The sequence below is a fragment of the Chlamydotis macqueenii genome, chromosome 2 (assembly GCF_036417535.1).
Source record: "Chlamydotis macqueenii isolate bChlMac1 chromosome 2, bChlMac1.mat, whole genome shotgun sequence".
Taxonomy (NCBI): Eukaryota; Metazoa; Chordata; class Aves; order Otidiformes; family Otididae; genus Chlamydotis; species Chlamydotis macqueenii.
The window spans coordinates 59805548-59825580 of NC_141557.1; the positions used below are offsets into that span (position 1 = coordinate 59805548).

Sequence of the window (20033 nt, forward strand, 5' to 3'; positions counted from 1 at the left end):
GATCTAATAATCTTCTAGTAGTTTGTTTCATAGTATGCTTTGTTTCATTTTAAAATAACATTTTCTTCAGTTTTTGATGACAGTTAAAGAGCATGTCTAGCTGGGATCAGTACTTCGAGTACAGGAAATACTGAACTATACATCCTCTTTTAAGAAAATAAGCTCCGATACTTCTCATTCTCCAATGTCAAAAATATGTCTTGCTGACGTATCTGTGCTTTTAAAATACAGCAAGCTTGTGGTTTTGAGTATACCTCCAAGCTGCAGCGGATGTTCCAAGATATTGGTGTAAGCAAGGACTTGAATGAGCAATTTAAAAAGCACCTGACCAATTCAGAACCATTAGATTGTAAGTAATACATTTACCTAAGTTACTGTTGAGTAGCTTAGTTTCCTTATATTTCTACAGAGCTAACTATACAAGGGAAATATTTGATTTAGACATTATACCCGCAGAAGTTAAGAGTTAGCATTATTTTGACCAAGATAGCCAGGATTTTTAAATTAGTCTTTTAGGTCTGTACTTTGTCTTCTACTAGCACTTTATATCATCTGTTATTGGTAGCCTGCTACTGATTTTGCAGCGCATGTTTACATATGTAATTAAATTAAGATGAATCCTGTATTTTCTTTTTTTTTTAATTTATTTTATTGGAAAGATGTTTTTCTTTAAACAGTTTTGATTTTGAGAACATCATGGCTTACGTTCATACTTGTGTGAAAGTATTAAGGAAAAAAGGATGTGGTTTAGGTTGTTAGACAGCCATAACACTTTTTTAATAAATATTTTTTCATTGAAGCATGTTGAAATAAATGATTTAAATAATTGATAATTATTTGTTGGATTGCATTGAGTCATGTATTGTCAGTCTTAAATTTTACTTAGTTTTTTAGTATTCTCACTGACTTGCACAAAATGCCTTAACAAGTATAAATGTGAAATGTTTATTCTTGCAGTTGTGTATGGTGGAGTGATGAGTTTTAGTTATACATAAAAATTAACACTTACCATTTTTACACTGGTATGTTAAAAGAGAAATCTCTTGTGGGTAACAGGGTAATAAATTTGAAAAATTAGAGAAAATGTCACAGTAAATCTAAAGTTATCCAACTGCAGCAACATCTTACATGAATTCCTTTGTTTTATGATCTGAAGAAAAGAAATATATATTGCTTAATGATTTTTCACCATATTAGTTTCAGCAAGGCAGAACCATTTCTTATTTGTGTTAAAACTGGGACTGTGTGTTTGAAGAGGGGATGGTAGCAAGGGAGATAATGCAGCTCAGCCTCTTCACCTTTCTTCCAGTGGATTTCAGCATCCAGGTGCTGAGTTCTGGATCGTGGCCGTTCCAGCAGTCCTGCACATTTGCTCTGCCATCTGAGGTGAGGCCCTTGCACTTGGTTCATCTGAACATGGAATGATCATGAGAGAAATTTGTTTTACAAAATTGGTGTCTCCTCCTGTTTTGTTATGTGTCAGAGAGGACTGGAAGTGTCTCTGTGGTGTTTGCCTTTTTGGCTGGAGGATATTTGGAATAAGAAAAGTGAGTAAGGTAGTAGGAGCAAATTGTGTGAAATATATTAACTGTTTTCTCCTCTGGAAAGCCCTTGGTTAATGAATCTTTCTTCAAAATATTCAACAGTAACTGAAGCAAATCTTCGTTAGCATATTTTTCTGTGTACACTTTTATTTAAGAAACTTTTTATTGCAATTGCTTCAAGTCTGTCCAGTAAAACCTGTAGATAATATAATCATTAGTTTTCTTTTGAGTACTTATCCAGAACAGGCAAGATGTGAATACTTTAACATGAATAATAAGTAACTGCTGTTACCAGGAGCATGAAGGTCTTTAAAAGGAATTGCCTTTCTAGCTTTGCTTAATGTATCATAAAAGGAAAAATGGAACTTAAATGCTTGTTTAGGTTTGTATTGTTAGTGACACTTTAAAGGGGAAACTCCTTCATCCAGTCTGAAGAATTTGAATACTTTGGATTTCTGTCTTATTCAGACAACATGGCTGTCGAGGATGATCAGATTTGTTTCTCCTTTGTTGGTTCCAGAGTATGTTCTAATAAGGGTATGTTAAGGTAAATAATACTCTTTTTTTGTTTGTTTGTTGCTGTTGTTTTTATACAGTTAGAACGGAGCTATCAGAGATTTACTGCATTTTATGCCAGTCGTCATAGTGGAAGAAAATTAACATGGTTGTATCAGCTGTCCAAAGGGGAACTGGTTACCAACTGTTTCAAAAATAGATACACGTTACAGGTAAGGATAGTGTCATGCCAATAGAAACACTTGGTGATTATTGCATTCAGAGAACTGAATGCAGCTGATCATTTAAAAGACATGTTCACACTCTGCTCCACTGCTCTTACGTTATCTGTATGAGCTGCTCAACCTCTTTACTCCTCATTTGGAGATAATTGTTTTTCCTACTTTAAAGGACCTTTGTGCAGATAAATGTGTTTAAAATGGTGAAGTGCGTAGATGATGAAATAAGGGAGTTAATGTGAATACCTGTGCCCACACACAAATTAGTTTTAATAGATAGTACAGTGAATTGAGCTGTATTTTATTTGTCTGTCAAAATATTCGTTAACGGTATGTAATGTTGTATCACAAGTAAGTATTTTAAATCATTCAGTTCCTTATTTGGGGGGATGTGTACATTCATATGTATATGCACACACACATGTTTAGCTGCTATTTACAATGCTCACGTGCATTGATTAGCTTTACTCCTGTGAGTACTGTCTTTAAATAAAGCAAAGCACAAATGCAAGACCTGATGGCTACAGAGCTGTGTATTACTGAAGTGAACATAAATGTTAGCCCTCCCCAGATGGTGGTTGGTGTTATGATTAATAGAATCTTTATTATATGTTCGATTTATTTACTGTAATGGTACTTAAGAGCGATGTTTAAAAGACAATTGACTTAGAAAAGGAATACATTACCTGTTGTTTAAACAGGTGTTGAACTGAGTTGTGTGAGACAACTGCAACTGCTTAAGATCTCATGCTGCTTATACTTTCATGTCTGCTTTCTCTCAAAAAGTAGACAGAGGAGAGGAGTTCACAACAGTGAGAAGAAACAAGAGAATCGCAGACTTTGAACTTGTCATCAACATATGTTAACCCTACAGTGGTAGACTTGAATAAGCCACTGATAGCTGCCCTGTTTATAAATTTGGTTTCATTATTCTGCTGGATTTGGGAGGGTTGTGAGGATTAATTCAGTAGCCTGTATAGGTTTTAATGAAGAGTAAATAAGTAAGAGTCAGGGAGTGACAGAGGAAAAGAATTTAAAATTATATTAGCAAGTAGTAAGGTAAGGCTTTGAGACTGTAATAGAAGATATGATGAAGTGTCTGCAGTTACTCAAATGATCGTAATCTCGGGGCTTATGTTTAGATAATGCTGTAAGGCAGAGTTCTGGTTGTTTAAGTATCACCAGATTTTTCTGTATTGTGTAATGGTTAGCACTAGTTGGCTATTCTCTGTTGTCCACATATTCCAATATATGCATTTAAGTGGTGAATTTCAGGCTGTTCAAAAAGTATGTTTGTTCATTCTCATTTTCTGATTTTCCCGCCCCCCGCCTTCATCCTCTTTTTTTGGATCTATTAGGCATCCACGTTCCAGATGGCGATTTTACTGCAGTACAACACAGAAGATGCCTATACCGTGCAGCAGCTGACGGACAGTACTCAAATAAAAATGGTAGTAACTTTGCACCTTTTACCACAGTCTTTTGAACAAGTTTTTTGGTCTTCAGGGCTCTTCCTGCTATCATAAGAAATTGGAATTAGACATGCTTGAAGCCAGAGTGGGTTTCTGGCCTGAAGAAGACAGATGTGCTCTATTCTTGGTCATCTTACTTTCCTGTAATCACAAGTGCCTAGTTTTCTCATGAATCTTAGTGTGTATATGCTCCTGTTTGTGACTAGAGTGAATTGCTTAGCTTCCTGCTGAGCTCTGGTAGTAAGTTTTCAGTGTTTCACTACATACGTCTTAATATTAAAAGACAACATTCTAGGAAAACCAGCATTTTCCCTAAATGATTGATCTGTGCATCCATTCTTTACCTCTCAAGGCTTATATACGTGAACATAGTAAAATCTGCAGTTTCATTGGTTCGCTCTGTCTAGTGGAAAAGGTTCCCTCCTTTTCTTTCCAAGTAGACTTTATGCTTCACAGGTTTATTTGGCATCTCTGTCCTTTACTAGTAGGTTTGAATCAAGCCTGCTGGGACTTCTGAGAAGTTAAGCAATTCCTAGTCAGTGAGATCTTTACTTTTAGAAATGCCCATCTAGAAAGTTACTGCTGATGATGCCTTACATCAATCTCTGAAGTCTTATGTGGTTGCTATTTATTATAGATGCTTGTTTGCAGATATAGATATAGATATATGTATGTTTATGTAAAATAAATATTTGGCCCAAATTATGGTTGGACCAGAATAAAACTCTTTATACAGCTGAAAACTAACTGCATGAAACCCGGAAGACTTCCACTGTGGTAAAGTAGCAGCTTTGCAAGCCTGCACAGAACTTCCACAGTAGTGTAGCCATCTGGGTGGCTGACCAGTGACAGTAACCAGAACAAGATCCGTGGTGCAAGCAAGAAAAGAAAAGCATGTTAATCAGAAAGGAGAGGGTGCTTGCTTTCTGAGGTTTAAGTCTGCCATGGTATCTATATTTGCATGATTTGAGGAAAAAAAAATGGTTTACACTTATAAATCCACTTGCAAAATAACTCCTAAAACAGCAACTGGAAAGACCTGCTTCTTGAAATTAGTCTTTCTGAAGAATTTTATATTATTTGTCTGACCACAAAGGGAATATGTCCTAACACCCAAAAAGGGCCTTACTACATTTTATTTCGGGAACTGCATTTTTACTGCTTTTTTTTTTTTTTTCACCCATCTTGCAGTGTTCTGCACTCACTAGTTTTTAGTCTAAATCTGTGTATTCACGTTGAAGTATTTTAAGTTAGAGAAAGATGCTGTCTGTCTGCACTGGTAATATTTTCTGTAATTTTGTAGGATATCTTGGCACAAGTTCTACAAATACTGTTGAAATCAAAACTGCTTGTAAGTAGATTTTGCCTTTTTATTACTTGCTTAGCATTCAGCAAAATGTATTAATGACGATTTATTTATTTATTTATTTTCTTTCTTGCAGGTTTTGGAAGATGAAAATGCAAATGTTGATGAGGTGGAGTTAAAACCAGATACCTTAATAAAACTCTATCTTGGTTATAAAAAGTAAGGAAGAACTTCAACAGCATACATCACTTGTATACAATGCATCTTCTCTGCTTTCAAAATTTGGGTAAAACTTAATACACCTAGGATGAAAGGTGCAGGGTTCAACTGCCAATTCAAATATAGAACAAATGTACTAGCTTTCAAGGAGAGAGTTGGCTAGTAGGGGAGACAAAGAAGATTTCAGCTGACTTAGTCGTAAAGTCTGTAAGGCCTGAACAAGGCTCCTTATGAGGAGCGGTTTAGGGAACTGGGATTGTTTAGTCTGGAGAAGAGGAGGCTGAGGGGAGACCTCATTGCTCTCTACAACTACCTGAAAGGAGGTTGTAGGCAGGCGCGTGTTGCTCTCTTCTCCCAAGTAACTAGTGATAGGACGAGAGGAAATGGCCTCAAGTTGCGGCAGTGGAAGATTTAGATCAGATATTAGGAAAAATTTCTTTACTGAGAGAGTGGTCAGGCACTGGCACAGGCTGCCCAAGGAAATGGTGGAGTCACCATCCCTGGAGGCGTTCAAAAAACGTTTAGACGTGGCACTTCAGAACATGGTTTAGTGGAGATGGTGGCATTAGATTGACAGTTGGACTTGATTGATCTTAGAGGTCTTTTACAACCTTAAAGATTCTATGATATCTCCTTTTTATTCCTTGTTTCTTGTCTAATTCTTATAGAATCATAGAGTGGTTAGGGTTGGGAGGGACCTTCAAAGGTCACCTAGTCCAAACCCCGTGCAAGGAGCAGGGACATCCCCGAATAGATCAGGTTGCTCAGAGCCTCGTCCAACCTGGCCTTGAACGTTTCCAGGGATGGGGCATCCACCACCTCTCTGGGCAACCTGTTCCAGTGTTCTACAACCCTCATTGTAAAAATTTTTTCCTCATATCTAACCTAAATCTACCTCCCTCTATTTTAAAACCATTACCCCTCATCCTTTCACAACAGGCCCTGCTGAAGAGTTTTTCCCCATCTTTCCCCTAGGCCCCTTGAGGTACTGGAAGACCACTATAAGGTCTCCCCAGCACCTCCTCTTCTCCACGCTGAACAGCCCTAACTCTCTCAGCCCATCCTCATAGGAGAGGTGCTCCAGCCCTCTGATCATCTTTGTGGCCCTCCTCTGGACCTTCTCCAAGTGATCTGTGTCCTTCTTATGTTGGGGGCTCCAGAACTGGATTCAGTACTCCAGGTGGGGTCTCACCAGGGCAGAGTAGAGGGGGAGAATCACCTCCCTTGACCTGCTGGCCACACTCCTCTTGATGCAGCCCAGGATGTGGTTGGCCTTCTGGGCAGCAAGAGCACATTGCTTGCTCATGTTAAGCTTCTCGTCCACCAGCACTCCCAAGTCCCTCTCTTGAGGGCTGGACTCAATCCATTCTCCACCCAGCCTGTATTTGTGCCTGGGATTGCCATGACCCACGTACAGGACCTTGCACTTGGCCTGGTTGAACTTCATGAGGTTGGCACGGGCCCACCTCTCCAGCCTGTAGAGGTCCCTCTGCGTGGCATCCCTTCCCGCCAGCATGTCAACTGCACCACACAGCTTGGTGTCGTTGGTGATCTTGCTGAGGGTGCACTCTATCCCACTGTCCATGTCGCCAACAAAGATGTTGAACAGGGCCGGGCCCAACACAGACCCCTGAGGGATGTCACTCATCACCGGTCTCCACATGGACATTGAGCCGTTGACCACCACTCTCTGAGTGCGGCCATCCAGCCAACTCCTTACCCACCGAGTGGTCCACCCATCAAACCCGTGCCTCTCCAGTTTAGAGAGGAGGATGTCGTACGGGACAGTGTCAAATGCCTTGCACAAGTCCAGATAGATGATATCTGTTGCTCGTCCCTTGTCCACCAATGCTGTTACCCCGTCATAGAAGGCCACCAAATTGGTCAGGCGCGATCTGCCCTTGGTGAAGCCATGTTGGCTGTCAGAATTATACAATTCTTGTATAATTTATTTCTGGTAAGAAATTGTGCTGGTTTTTACCAGGGTGCATGACTTGCATGCACTCAGCAAAATACATTATATTTATAAGGTTACAGTAGGGTACAGTAACTAGCAAAGCTCAAAGTCGTAAGTGTTTGTCTACTAGAGATAACATGAGAGGATCAGCAGGCTCATTTTAGAACTTCATAGCATACTGTGATTTGAAAAGTTAATAAACACTATTTTCCTTAGCATTTTTTACCTACTTTAAACAGTGTTGCTTTCAACATTCATGTGTTTTAAGCTGTTCATAGTACTGTGGTGACTGTTTATCATGTTTACCAGAGCATAGATGTAAACATGTGTAAGTTCAGTGGGGAATTCAGTACTTTATGAAGATAAGATCTCAAGTAAAAGAAATATTTTAAAACCTTTCCTTGTACTTAACTCTTCATCTGCTTTCTTCCCTCCTTGACCCATAATTAAGGGTTTGAGAATTTATCGTCGGTTGCATTAACATAGTGATGGAAACCTCTCAGCGTTGCTGCACTGTGCAGCTCAGTGGTTCCCAATTTATGATGCACAAAACTGTGCTAAATAACAGATCCCCTGTTCACAGCAGCATTCCTCAGTGCGCCCAAAAGGCTGAGCGCCCTGGTGCCTAAGGCTCCTTCCCTACATGTGACACAGCACCTTGTCTTGAGAGTGGTCATGTGTGGTAATGGGCTTGCCCTAGCAAAAACTGTGGGCAGCGGGGAGTGTGTGAAAGGCCGAATTCAGTTTTACAGAACAAATGGATCTCTCGACATTATGGTCAGAATCCAATCTGTAAATTAGACAGGTGATTCTATTTCCACTGACCTTTTTTTGTCCTATTCACTGGCTGGAAGCTTCTTACTAAACGTAGAAATCTTTAAAATATAGTGTAGTTGTACAGTACTATTCTGATCTAACAGATCACTAGGATTCAGAAAGTCATAAAATACAAAATACCTTTTAGGTTGTTGCTCGTGTGTTTTTGGTTGGTTGCAGGTTTTTGGATTTTTGTGTTTATGGTTTTTTTTGTTTTGTTTTTTTAAACTTGCATAAGATTGTCTAAAATTTTCAGAAGTGACAAAGTTGTCCCCTTCTGTAGTGGTGTGGCTGTTACTTTGGAGCTGGTTTTTGTTCAGGGTTGGTTTTGTTTCAGAGGGTTTTTTTTGTTTGTTTGCTTGTTTTTTAAGCAGGCTAATTGTTTTACTAACTTCTGGTTTTCTTTATAGCAAAAAATTAAGGGTAAACATCAATGTGCCAATGAAGACTGAACAAAAGCAGGAGCAAGAAACTACACACAAAAATATAGAGGAAGATAGGAAACTACTGATTCAGGTGACTTAGCTTTACAGCTTTGTAATCTTTTAATGGGGCTTACTGTGAGATTTTCTTAACTTTTATTTAAAGACAACATGCCATTGCAGTGCACTGTGTTGGAGCTAAAAATGTATTTACAGCGCTCTTAAAGATGACTGGAGTCTGTAATAGAAAACATAGAAAGGCACACTGTTCTTTCCACTTGTTCTAACATGTTGATGAATGTTTAGGTTCCGTGGATGCACACACTGTCGTAGTTCAGCCCCGATCGGGACCAGACTACGCAGTCTCTCTCTTGCTCCCCCCACCCTCCGAGAGAATAGGAGGAGATGATATAAGGAAAAACGGCTCGAGGTTTGAGATAAGGATGGGGAGAGAATCCTTAAAGTTACTGTTATGGGCAAAACAGACCCGACTTGGGGAAAAACACTCATTTATTTCTAAAATTAGCAGGAGAATGAGGCAGGGAACAAGATAACCTCCCCCCACCCCTCCCTCTTCCCGGGCTTAACATTATCTCTACTACCTCCCCTCCCGAGCGGCACGAGGGGGAAAAAGGGAATGGGCGTCGCAGTCAGTTCATCATGCGTTGTTTTATGCCGCTGCTTCATCGTCCGGGGAAGAACTCCTGGCATTTCTCCTCTGCTCCAGCGTGGGGTCCCTCCCACGGTCCTTCGTGAAACTGCTCCGGCGTGGGTCATCTCTTCCACAGGGTGCAGTCCCTCTAGAACAGCTGTCCCAGCGGGCCCTCCACGGGCCACAGCTGCCTTCAGGCCTCCACCTGCTCCAGCGTGGGGTCCTCCATGGGCTGCAGGTGGATCTCTGCCCCTCTGTGGACCTCCATGGGCTGCAGGGGGACAACCTGCTCCACCATGGTCTTCACCACGAGCTGCAAAGGAATCTTGGCCAGGAGCTGCGTTACTCCTTCCCCTTCTTCGTCACTGACCTTGGCGTCTGCAGCCGTTCCTCACAACAGGCTGGCAGACGCCTCTCAGGATCCTTTTTACATCTTGTTCACTTCTCATCTCCTCTCCACTTCTTGCAGCCAGCAAGCCGAGTTGGGCCCAGTTGGCTGCCCGGCAGGAGGCCAGAGGGTGAGGCCTGCAAGGCCCACAAGGCTCGTGCCTCCCCCTCTCTGCCCCCGCTCACCTGCTTCACATCTTCTCTTCTCCTCTTTTTCTGTTTTCCCCTTCTTAAATACGTTATCGCAGAGGCGTTATCACGGGACATTCTGCTACCAATTGGCTCGGCTGTGGCCAGCAGCGGGTCCGCCCTAGGCCCGGCCGAGTCCACTGAACAAAGGGGAGCGACTTCTAGCAGTTTCCTACAGAAGCTACCACCTTAGACCCCCCCTCACTAAACAAAACCAGAACACACACTCACCAGACAATCAGTCCTAGGTGAAAACTAGTGATAGCTAGGAAGTGTGAAGTTAACAGTGTCTTTCTGTCAGTTCATTTGGAATCCACTTGAGAAGCAAAGGGCCAGGCAGGGGAAGGAAATAGAAATGTACTACTAAGAGAGTGTCACAGTAAGGTTAAGTATATAAATAAGGCTTCTGTTATACAAGTAAGTTCATGTTGCTCTTGGTACCAGTTGGTGCTATTGTTATGACTGACTGTAAGCAGGGTAGTTCTTAAAATTCACGTCAAAACCACTTCTGATGACTATGCTAAGTAGAGTCTGAGTTCTTAAAGTCTGCATGAGTGGTTGACATTTGTAGGCATGCTTCTCCCCATCTGCTACTCAAGTTTGCTGTGATGATGCTTCTGTGCTAGCAGACATGATCTGCTGGGGAAGTAAAATGGCTTTAGCCAGAAGGACAAGTAGTTTACTCCTAAGCACACCTTTCTGACTTTCTGTGCAGGCTGCTATTGTGAGAATCATGAAGATGAGGAAGGTTCTAAAACACCAGCAACTGCTTGGAGAAGTGCTAACACAACTGTCCTCAAGGTTCAAGCCACGAGTTCCAGTAATTAAGGTATGTGAGAACTGCATCTCTGAACCTGTCTTCCAGGAGGTGAAGAGGATATATATAGACAAAATACACACTTCTGAATTAAAAAGGGAAGCTAAGGAGAAGGGGATGGGTTAGAACATATTTTTAGAGTTGTAAGTAAGTAGGAAATATCTTAACCAGAAATATTCCATTTCTCTTATGGTAATATGCATGTTTCATATTGTTGGTAGTGGCAAAATAGTAGCTTGGTCACATCTTTTGACATCAGTGCCAGCTTACAGCAGCCTCTGCTCCAGGTTTACCTCTTGTTCCTGCTCTCCCAGTTGTGGCAGTAACACTGCCCTGTGGGCCAGCTCAATAGAACAGTTTCCTAAACTCTTCTATACTAAAGATGTCGTTGTATTTGTTGTCATCAGGTTTTTTAGTGGTCTCACTAATGGTTTTTACATCCACAACCAAGGGGATTGATGGGGCAAAAACTAGGCAGTGGAGAGCAGTTGGATAAATGGCACCAGTGCTGAAAGAGATGCACCCAGACAAGTCATGAAACAGGCAGCTAATTATTGCAACTGCTGTCTTTAGTAATGTCACACTGAGCACTCTGCATCTTGGTTTAACTCTTTATCTGCTGTCTTGCTATGAACTTGCTCAGCATACTGATGATCAGTTGATCTCCCAGTCACTACCCTGGAATGGCGTCAAGTAAGTGTAATTCAGTTTAGTGGACTAGTGAAGTCCTCTACTTGGATGTGGTCAGAAACAGGAGAGTGAATTGCCGTGGTTTGTGCCCTTTGCCTACTTCCGTCCTCTGCTTGGCGTAAAACTCAGTGGCCAAAATCGTTCAAAGTTAGTAGCAACCACGGAGAGGGCTTTTCCAGTGTCCCACTGCTTACATTTGTTTCTCCCACAGAAATGCATTGACATTCTAATTGAGAAGGAGTACTTGGAACGTGTAGATGGTGAGAAGGACACCTACAGTTACTTGGCTTAACATTTTAACTAGCAATTACTTGACTGTGTGACACTCAGCAAACAGGCATGTGATGGAAAGAATGGAAGCAACGGAACTTCATAGCAGCCACCCTGCTGCCATTTGGACCTCCTTTTTTAATAACTGAGACCAGGACTCCCATCAGCCAGTCTCAGATTTACATCAGAACTGCTCAGGACTGATACATTTCAAGTATGTAAATATGGACACCAATGCCATTTAACCTAATTTAAGAACAGAGAGGAATCAAACCCTTCTGCTTTAAGGGTTGCATGCTACTGCATTTAAATCAATACATTGGCTATATGGTAAACAGCTGCTGCCACAGGCAGCACTTATAAATGTTGGCAGCACTTTGAGAGCGAGTCTGAATGGACCCATGTGTAATCTGCTATGAAAAACCATTTGTATAGTGTGTTTCATTTTTTAATGTGTGATAAAAAAAAAAATTACAAGATTTCTGTACAAGTTGCATTTGGTTTATTGTTTTAAGTTTCATGACTTATCTTTCTAAATGTAAATAAAAGGTATAATGGTTATGAAAGCTATAGAAATTTGTTCTGCTTTTCATCCTTTTCTGGTGATTTAAAGCACATTTTGTTTTCTGAAGGAATTGTCATCTGTCATCAAATGTGCATATTTGTTATTTCTTTTTTAAGAGGAAATATCTGCACTTTGAAAATAAAAAGCTGTGATTTTATAAGATATGCAGAATAGAAAATAGAATAGATGCGGCAGTACTTTGTCACTGTTTTTGGGGCTGGTTTTAATAGTGTTGTTTAGTATGCTATAAAATGCATCACACTTGCCTAAGTGCTGCCCTGAATAAGTATGTTTTAGGCTGCTCATTTCTTTGTCTAAACAGAAAATAAAGTGTGTTCCTAAAGATTAATTCCCATTAAATGGAACCTGTCATGGGAATTCAAATATTTTTGAGTGTTAGTGATTGACCAGGCTTCATTCCATTCTTCTCACAATATTTTGTATTCATTATGTATACGTGACATGAGTATTGGCTTTCCACATGCTACAAGCAAAATGCTACCATCCTCACAGGTCTCAGTTTTGGTAATTTTTTTCTTTTCTTGATGATGAAAAGAACCTAACTTCTGCAGCCAAACCCTTTTTTCCCCTTAGAATTTGTGATTTGTTCAATATTTGTTTGGCATCAAGGGAGCCAAGTTTTGTGTTGAAGCTCTTCTGTCTCTAAGGGAAACTAATTTTTCATGGTTACAATTGAGCTCTGACTTACAAAAAAATGTTTGTTTGTTGTTTTTTGTTTGTTTTTTAAAAATGGAGTGGTACAAGATGCAATCCAAACTTGTTTGGAGCCTGGGGGGGATGGGGGGTGGGGGACACACTATGCTTGCTACTCCTATTGTGAAAGAATTTTAATTGCACTAAAGACTGCTAGCATGTGTAATAGGAGCACCTTGCTGCTCAATTTTCAAATTGCTTTTGAAATTTAAAAGAATGGAGTTTGTGATGCTTTCTGTGCTGGCCTTTTTTTTTTTTTTTTAAGATGCTCTTTTTGTTCAGTGGTAGTAGACTTTGGTAGAGTGGTATGGTGACAGAAAAGCAGTCTGAACGATGACCCCATCATTCAGGCCAGAAATAACTTGTGCTGAGCTGCCTCTTAAAGTCTGGCTTTTTAACACATCCTTCATTAAAGTGCCATTGCTTTGTGTATTTTGTATGCTGTCTCTTGCAGAGCTTTATTTTTAAAACCCATCTGCTGTTGATATGGCTTCAGACAAGAGTCACACTTTACCCAAGCAGAGAGAAAATAAGTTTTGACTTTGGGACTATTTTTTTTTCCCCAAGGGGTGTGAGGGGTATGAATTCATAGTTCTTCAGAGGCTACCACAGGGTAGGAGGGCAGCTGACTACTGCACTTGAGAGTGTGGAAGGAGGCTGTGCTGCTTTGGCTCTTGCTGAACAGGGCCAAGGGCAGAACATACACAGTCATTATTGACAAGATTTCTTGAAATTACTTTTGCAGTCATGGCCCTGTGCCTGCCCTCCCAGCCCAGCTGTTTTGTCTAAAGCAACAGTAGGCTACAGCTGTCAAATCAGAAATAAATGAGGTAGTCCAGACAACTAGCTGTAATATAAACAATTCTGGATTAAAACATAAGTATAAAAAATTTGTAAGACACAGTAACTGTACTAATAAGCAAAACAGTGGTTGCTTATAGATAAACAAGAGATGCAGAAGAGAAATGTATGTGCAATTACTGCTGCATTCATTATTCAGGTTTTTTTTCTTCAGAGAAGTTGCAGTTGAGGGTTCCAGGTTATGGGAATACCACTGCCAGTTCCTTTATCCAATGATACTTCAGTGATTTATTTATACTGAAGTTCCTACAATCAGACTGACTGATCTCTTCTACACTGTTTACATCTTCACATTAATTTTAAATGTGACCTCAAGTAGCAGTAACAGAAGTAGACAAATACAGAGTTGCCTTTGCTCAGAAGTTGAAAATAAGTATTCACAATGCTTTCCTCATCAACTGGCTGACACAATAATCCAACTCAGTTCAAGTAAAAATGAAGAAGTTCAAGTATCCTTTATTCAAGGTTGAAAAATGTACCACACCACATTATTGCAAAAGTTCATAGGTACAAAACACTTTGCAGCTGGTGAGAAAGCAATAAAAAGTTGTTTGTCTTTTTTAAAAACTTGTTACTATAAATTACTGTTACAGTACTTTGCAAATACAGAATTTCAAATTGCATCATTTTTATTTTTCTAAAATTGCCCACAGTACTAGAAATTCCTGAAGATAAGGCAGCTGTTTCTTTAAAAGAGGAGGTAGCTGGTGTCAAGGGATTTCCATTTCTCTTTCAATGCCCACATACTTAAGGGCATCAGCTTGGCTATATCTGAAATTAATGAAAAAAAAAAAAATTATCAGTAACACTGAACCTTTCAGCTTCATTGGTCTGACATAACAGCACAGCCTGGAATACTCTTGTATTTCCCATAGTTTCCCCCCGCAGCTGTGGTATTTATTGCTTGTATGAATTTGCAGATGCAGAATGATGCTGACCACTCAATAAATTGCTTTTAGAGGAGGTTGACCAAGAGGAAACAAAACATTACTAAAATTCCACACTTCTTCATATTAAATCTTGCACTGCTAAAGTTCATTTCAGCTAGTGGAGAGCAACTGGATTTCTCACTACTGACTTACACAGTATCATCACTGGACAGCTTAGTTTTTTCAAGTGAGATGATTTTAATGGAAAATATGAACACAATCTTAGCAAGCACTTTTTTTGTAATTACACAAGAATAGGTCTTGCCCATTTCTAAATTACGAGAGAGATGATAACCTGTACTGGTACTTAGGGAACTCCACCAGATAAAGTTTAATACACAAGCCTGGCTGGAAAAGTTGTGAAGGTCTATCCGCATTTGTCACTAAACTTTTCCTGTTCCAAGTTTGCAAGGCTCTTAACCTTTGCTCAAGTCAATCTTACAGTGGTATCTGGCTTAAAAAAAAAAAAAAAAAAAAAAATGCACGGGGACTGCTTCTCAGCTGCTGAGAGCTGAGGTCATAAGGAGACAGGCACAGTAATTAATTATGAGCCAGACAGAAATTCTGAAAGCTAATCCAGTTTATAATATGACAGGAAGAAATTACAAAATCCATCTACCAACCTGTAGTCAAAGAACAGTTCTTCACCAGTCTGAATGGCTCTTTTAGCAAATATTCCTATTCTGTGATCACCATTAACCATCATAACTGTTTAAAAGAAATTTAAACTTATGTTAACACAAATACTGATAAAATGTGTTCTAAAATAAGTACACTACATTGTTTCAGACATCGCTAAAAGCAAGTAAATTTAAAACTTACCTTTTGCATAGCAGTTGGGATTTACTGAATGGTTGGCAAATCTAATTTTGTTGCCCTTGCGTGTTGCATCAACCACAAAATCTAAGGGGCAGGAGGAGGGGAAAACAAAACAAAATGATAGGTCACCTACAAACAAATTTTTGTGTTTATTTAATACCCAGTGTGCTTGGAAGAGAACTGCTCAGCTTCCCACATGAAAAAGCTGCCACATCGTCCTCCCATAGCTTTATTCTTCTGCAAGACTCCAAATAACTCCTGCTGCACCACACTCTGCATTGCATTTATCTCCTGTCACAGTGGCACCACCTTAGTTTCTCATTTTAAGCTTCTCTACCTTTGTTCCATAAGGACAAGCTCCATAAATATACTAACTCAACACTGACATTTCAGTATCAATTTCAAATATTTTTTAGTATTTCACACTTGACACAGTACAGTCTGTATTTTTCTCTTCAAGTTGCAGTAGCTGTGTGTGGCTTCCCCCACCCGCCCAACAGAAAATTACCATCGTCACTTACTGCTCATTTAAGTCACAGTAAAATTAATTCAGACAATACTTAATAAGCCTTTTACATTCTTTAGGCTACTTTAGTAAAGCTTGCATGTAATTTTACTCCATGAAATTCTACTTCTACTTCTACTCAACTCATCTTGTATAACTAACTGGCTTATGTAATAGGCTCTGTCACTACTATACAGTTGACTAGCATTTAGAAAGAAAAAAAGGACTAGGTATCAATATTAGGAATCCACACACACTAGAAAAATATGTGCAGAAGAAAAAAATTTCTCAATGTTGCCTGCTGCTTGCAAAAAAACCAGCTGAATAAAAAACAATGAGCATGCATATTTTATTTATGGTGCAACAGTTGTCACTAGTACAATACATACCATTATTCAAGTTAAACAGAAAGCTGCACATGTATTTGTCATATACTTTTCCTCTTCTGTCTGCCTCATCCTGAGAAATAATCTGAAAGAAACAGTACTTGTAAAAGAGACCACCTCTCCCCATTTTGTAACCATTGTCAAAAAACCCAGACATTCTGAAAAAAAGGTGTGGTTTTTATTTTCTGTGACCAAAAATACTCCCAAACATAAAGTACTGTTTTCAGCAAGCAATCTACACTTATCAAAAAGCCATGTTTGCTCTTGGCATAAATAAATTCTTTCAGAGCAGAAGGAAAGCAAGAATTGCTTCTCATCTCAAAATCAAGACTGCATACCTCATTCAGGGTGTTCTTATTACTAGAGGATATAATTTAGTAAAACCGACTACTGAATTTTAGTACTATAATAAATGATTTTGCACAAAATTCCAGGCATGTCTGAACTGAAATTACATCCAAGATAAAAATGACACTCCAGTCTCTGATTCTCACAAGCACCTATATCAACTTTTTTGTGACATTTCAGTCATCTACCTCCTGATTTTGGAGCCTTGGACAGCAGTAGCTGCATACTTAGTCTATCATATCTCTCCATCTAAAGAACATGATACAAAGTTAGTCAGAGACAATCTCTTGGTCCCTAGCTGACACACAACTTCACCAATTAAGCTTATACATAACCAGTGTTCTCCATCCTTACCTCACCACAGTATTCAGAGATGAACTCATTCTTCTGTACAGGATCTTTGATGAAAATTCCCCAGCCTGCCACATCTGAAGGTGCCAACAGCAAGTGCTGTGGGAGAGATGAAACAAAGTTTAGACATGCCTAGCTTGGATTTGGAGGTTTTTTTTTGTGGGGGTTTTTGTTTTGTTTTTAATTGTATCACTTAATGAAACATATGCTGTGGCTCCTGAGGAGAAGACAAACACAGATTCTTCAATTTATCAAATGCACACCAAAACTACAGCTTGTGGATCAGAAGTTCTATGTGAAAGCAAAACCACACGAAGTACTTTAAAACCAATAAAAATTCTAGTTTAGCCTTGAAATGAGGGTGTTACATAAAATCACATACACTAGGGACTTCAAACTCCTATCTGCAGACAGGAGCCCACTACTGATTAGCTCAGTATTTGACTAAACTATTTTGTGATAAGATGTTCTGGAGCAGAAATAAATCAATCAATAAATAACTAATCCAAGGTTTAACAGAGCTGAATGTGCATTAGAATCAACAACTGAAGAAGGAAATAGCCAGTACCTATGTTTAAGCCAAACTTCCTTATACTGATCTAGGGAAAGGCTGATGAGCTAACACTTTACAACAGCAGCCTATTTGCAAATTACAAGCAAAGCTTGAATGAAGAAAGGAGATATTCTACCGCAGTTGTTACACAGAAAACACTAATTAATTGGTACATGACGAAATATACACAGAGCTTAACAGCAGCACATAAGCAAGCTAACATAAGTGACAGCTACCTCCCTCCCTTTTTGTTTGTTTGTTTCTCTTTTCCTGTTTGACAGCACGAAGGCAAAGAAATTCTGTTCTCTGGCATGAAAATGTAAAACCACCTCGAAATCAAGACAATAGGCATTTAGTTGTATAACTATCTACATACTTTTTTGGATCCTCTCTGAATGCTGCAGTTCTTGCAAGAAACATTTTTGCTGTCCCAGTGGTCGGCTGCTCCACACGTTAAACAGAGGTCAGGATCACATTCACGTACAGCTAGGTAACATGGACACTGCTTAGTGTTGCATTGTGCTTTACAACGGCATCCAGGAAACCTGTTTTGGCCTACAAAGGAATACATGGAAACCAAAAAGGGCAAGTATGAAAAAAGTACATTGTAAAATTAAGACAGCACAGATTCTAGCATATTAGTATTAGAAAAACAGAGCCATTGATATGTGTATAGGACATTTGTAAAATGTAAATTCTTGTCTTCCCTGATTTTACTTTAGTCTTCCTCAATTAAGATTGAGACTGTTTTTTACTTCATTCAATGGCTAATTAAGAGGGTTAAATTAAATTGAACATGTGCTCCCTTCTCACACCATGCGACACAATTTGCTGCTCTTGCAAACACTGTCTGCAGTTCAGACAGACTGCTAGTAGAGTTACATGTTGGGACAATGAAAGGAATTTATAGGTAGCTTTTAAATGTTTTACTTACATTCTGAGCTGCACTGACAAAACTTCTCACAGAAGTTTTGAGCAATTACACATGGACATGAGCTGTCACAAGGCTGACGTGGATGATCACATGGCTGATAGTTGTAAACATGATTCGATGATCCATCTGAATAAAAACAGCAACATTTTGTAAAGCTGAAAGGTGTAAACAAACAATATGCAGTTCCCTTCACTCTTCAATGCAGAAATTCCCTTTTAGTCACTTAATTAGGAAAACTCAAAAAATGAACAAAAGACTCCCAAACCTACAATCTCAGTAGGATTAACAAAACAAAAGGCAAAGTAGAACTGTAACATTAGTTGGGTGTTTGTCACCATTAGTTGCCTGCTTCCTAGCACACTTCAGTCTTCCCATTACTTAGCTGCTTCAACTATTCAGAACTGAAAACTGTCTATAGTGGAAAACCGAAAACCAGAACTACAATGGTAGGTTTTCCTGTGTGAACGTGTTCTAGAGTAAGACTGATATTATTCAGCAAAATTAATTTCCTCAAATTCCCAAAGTAATTTTTACTCTGGAGCAATAGTTCAACTTTCAAACAAATACACTGGCAAAATAACACCACTGTGCTTTCCCAAGTCAGTTTTCCAATACAGACAATGCTAATATCTTATAGGCAAGGAGGGACTATAGGGGACAAGTCTAGAGCTTTGCCTGTACAGCAGCCAGGAGAATTTGGTGCTATATAAATTATATTTGCTGTTAATACTCCTACTCTTGTGTTGGGTTTGCATGTATTTATAAAAATGCTCAGGTTAGCAATCAGCAACCAAAAAGGAGAGAGAGAAAAACTGATCAATTATTTCTGTTGCTAGAAGTCCCAACCATTCTCAGTAATTTTCAGATAACTATTTCTAAAGTAAGTTGTTTTTAAAAAACTAATGCGGCTTTTTACTACAGCTCCTATTGTTAAAACCTTTTTTATTTGTACTTCAGTAAGGCCATACTGAAGACATTGTAAGTTCAGCCTCCTTCCCTTTTTATTGAATTACAGAGCTCTTCCAGTTACATAAACCAAACAGTACCTTTTGTCCCTACAAGATCTGTAATGAAAGCTTACTTTTTTCTTTTTATTTCCCCTATAATCTTCTAGCTCCCCATGGAATGTATATAATGGTCTAACATTAAAAAACAAGCCAAAGATCTAAAAACAAAACCAAAAAAGCAGTAGTATGATCTTAAAAGTTCAGGACATAAATTGAATGGAAAGATGCTAACCCTTTTTCAGCTGTATCTTTCTGCAATGAGCAGCCCACAACCTGCAAAAACACAAAACAAACACAAGAAGGTTGACAAGAACTCCTCCTGCAGTGGGCTGGGAAAGATAGCTGCATCCTGCACCCACAATTAAAATGGGAAAGTTTCTGGTTACATGAACATCTGCTAACTGCACACAAATCAGAAGCGGTGGCAGCAGAACCACACCATCCCAGTGTCTTGCAGGAGAGAAAAATCAGTGTTCTGCAGACTGCTCCCTCCCCCTCCCCACACCATTCTTCTGGTCCCAGGATTGTACAGATGAGCAGCCCCCACCCAGCCCAGGCTAGAGATGCTTAAATTTAGGTGGCACTT

General features: G+C 39.4%; 2 protein-coding genes across 3 annotated transcripts in view; one reads left to right on the forward strand and one right to left on the reverse strand.

Moving 5' to 3' along the window:
* The window catches only part of CUL1 (cullin 1), a 63887-nt gene extending 50897 nt beyond the window's left edge, over nt 1–12990 (forward strand). Inside the window, exons 14-22 of the mRNA XM_086743062.1 lie at nt 232–349; nt 1310–1386; nt 2141–2272; nt 3637–3729; nt 5054–5101; nt 5193–5275; nt 8459–8564; nt 10414–10527; nt 11417–12990. Coding sequence (XP_086599188.1) covers nt 232–349; nt 1310–1386; nt 2141–2272; nt 3637–3729; nt 5054–5101; nt 5193–5275; nt 8459–8564; nt 10414–10527; nt 11417–11497 — 852 coding nt within the window. The 3' untranslated portion in view covers nt 11498–12990. The remainder of the gene's footprint in view (nt 1–231; nt 350–1309; nt 1387–2140; nt 2273–3636; nt 3730–5053; nt 5102–5192; nt 5276–8458; nt 8565–10413; nt 10528–11416) is intronic.
* A 1061-nt stretch (nt 12991–14051) lies between these two features.
* Nucleotides 14052–20033, reverse strand: part of EZH2 (enhancer of zeste 2 polycomb repressive complex 2 subunit) — a 37986-nt gene continuing 32004 nt past the window's right edge. For both annotated transcript variants that reach the window (XM_086741743.1, XM_086741742.1), the window contains exons 13-20: nt 19680–19720; nt 18441–18566; nt 17883–18061; nt 16957–17052; nt 16258–16339; nt 15367–15447; nt 15168–15252; nt 14052–14386 (exon numbers count right to left, since the gene is read on the reverse strand). In XM_086741743.1, coding sequence (XP_086597869.1) covers nt 14326–14386; nt 15168–15252; nt 15367–15447; nt 16258–16339; nt 16957–17052; nt 17883–18061; nt 18441–18566; nt 19680–19720 — 751 coding nt within the window. In that variant the 3' untranslated portion in view covers nt 14052–14325. The remainder of the gene's footprint in view (nt 14387–15167; nt 15253–15366; nt 15448–16257; nt 16340–16956; nt 17053–17882; nt 18062–18440; nt 18567–19679; nt 19721–20033) is intronic.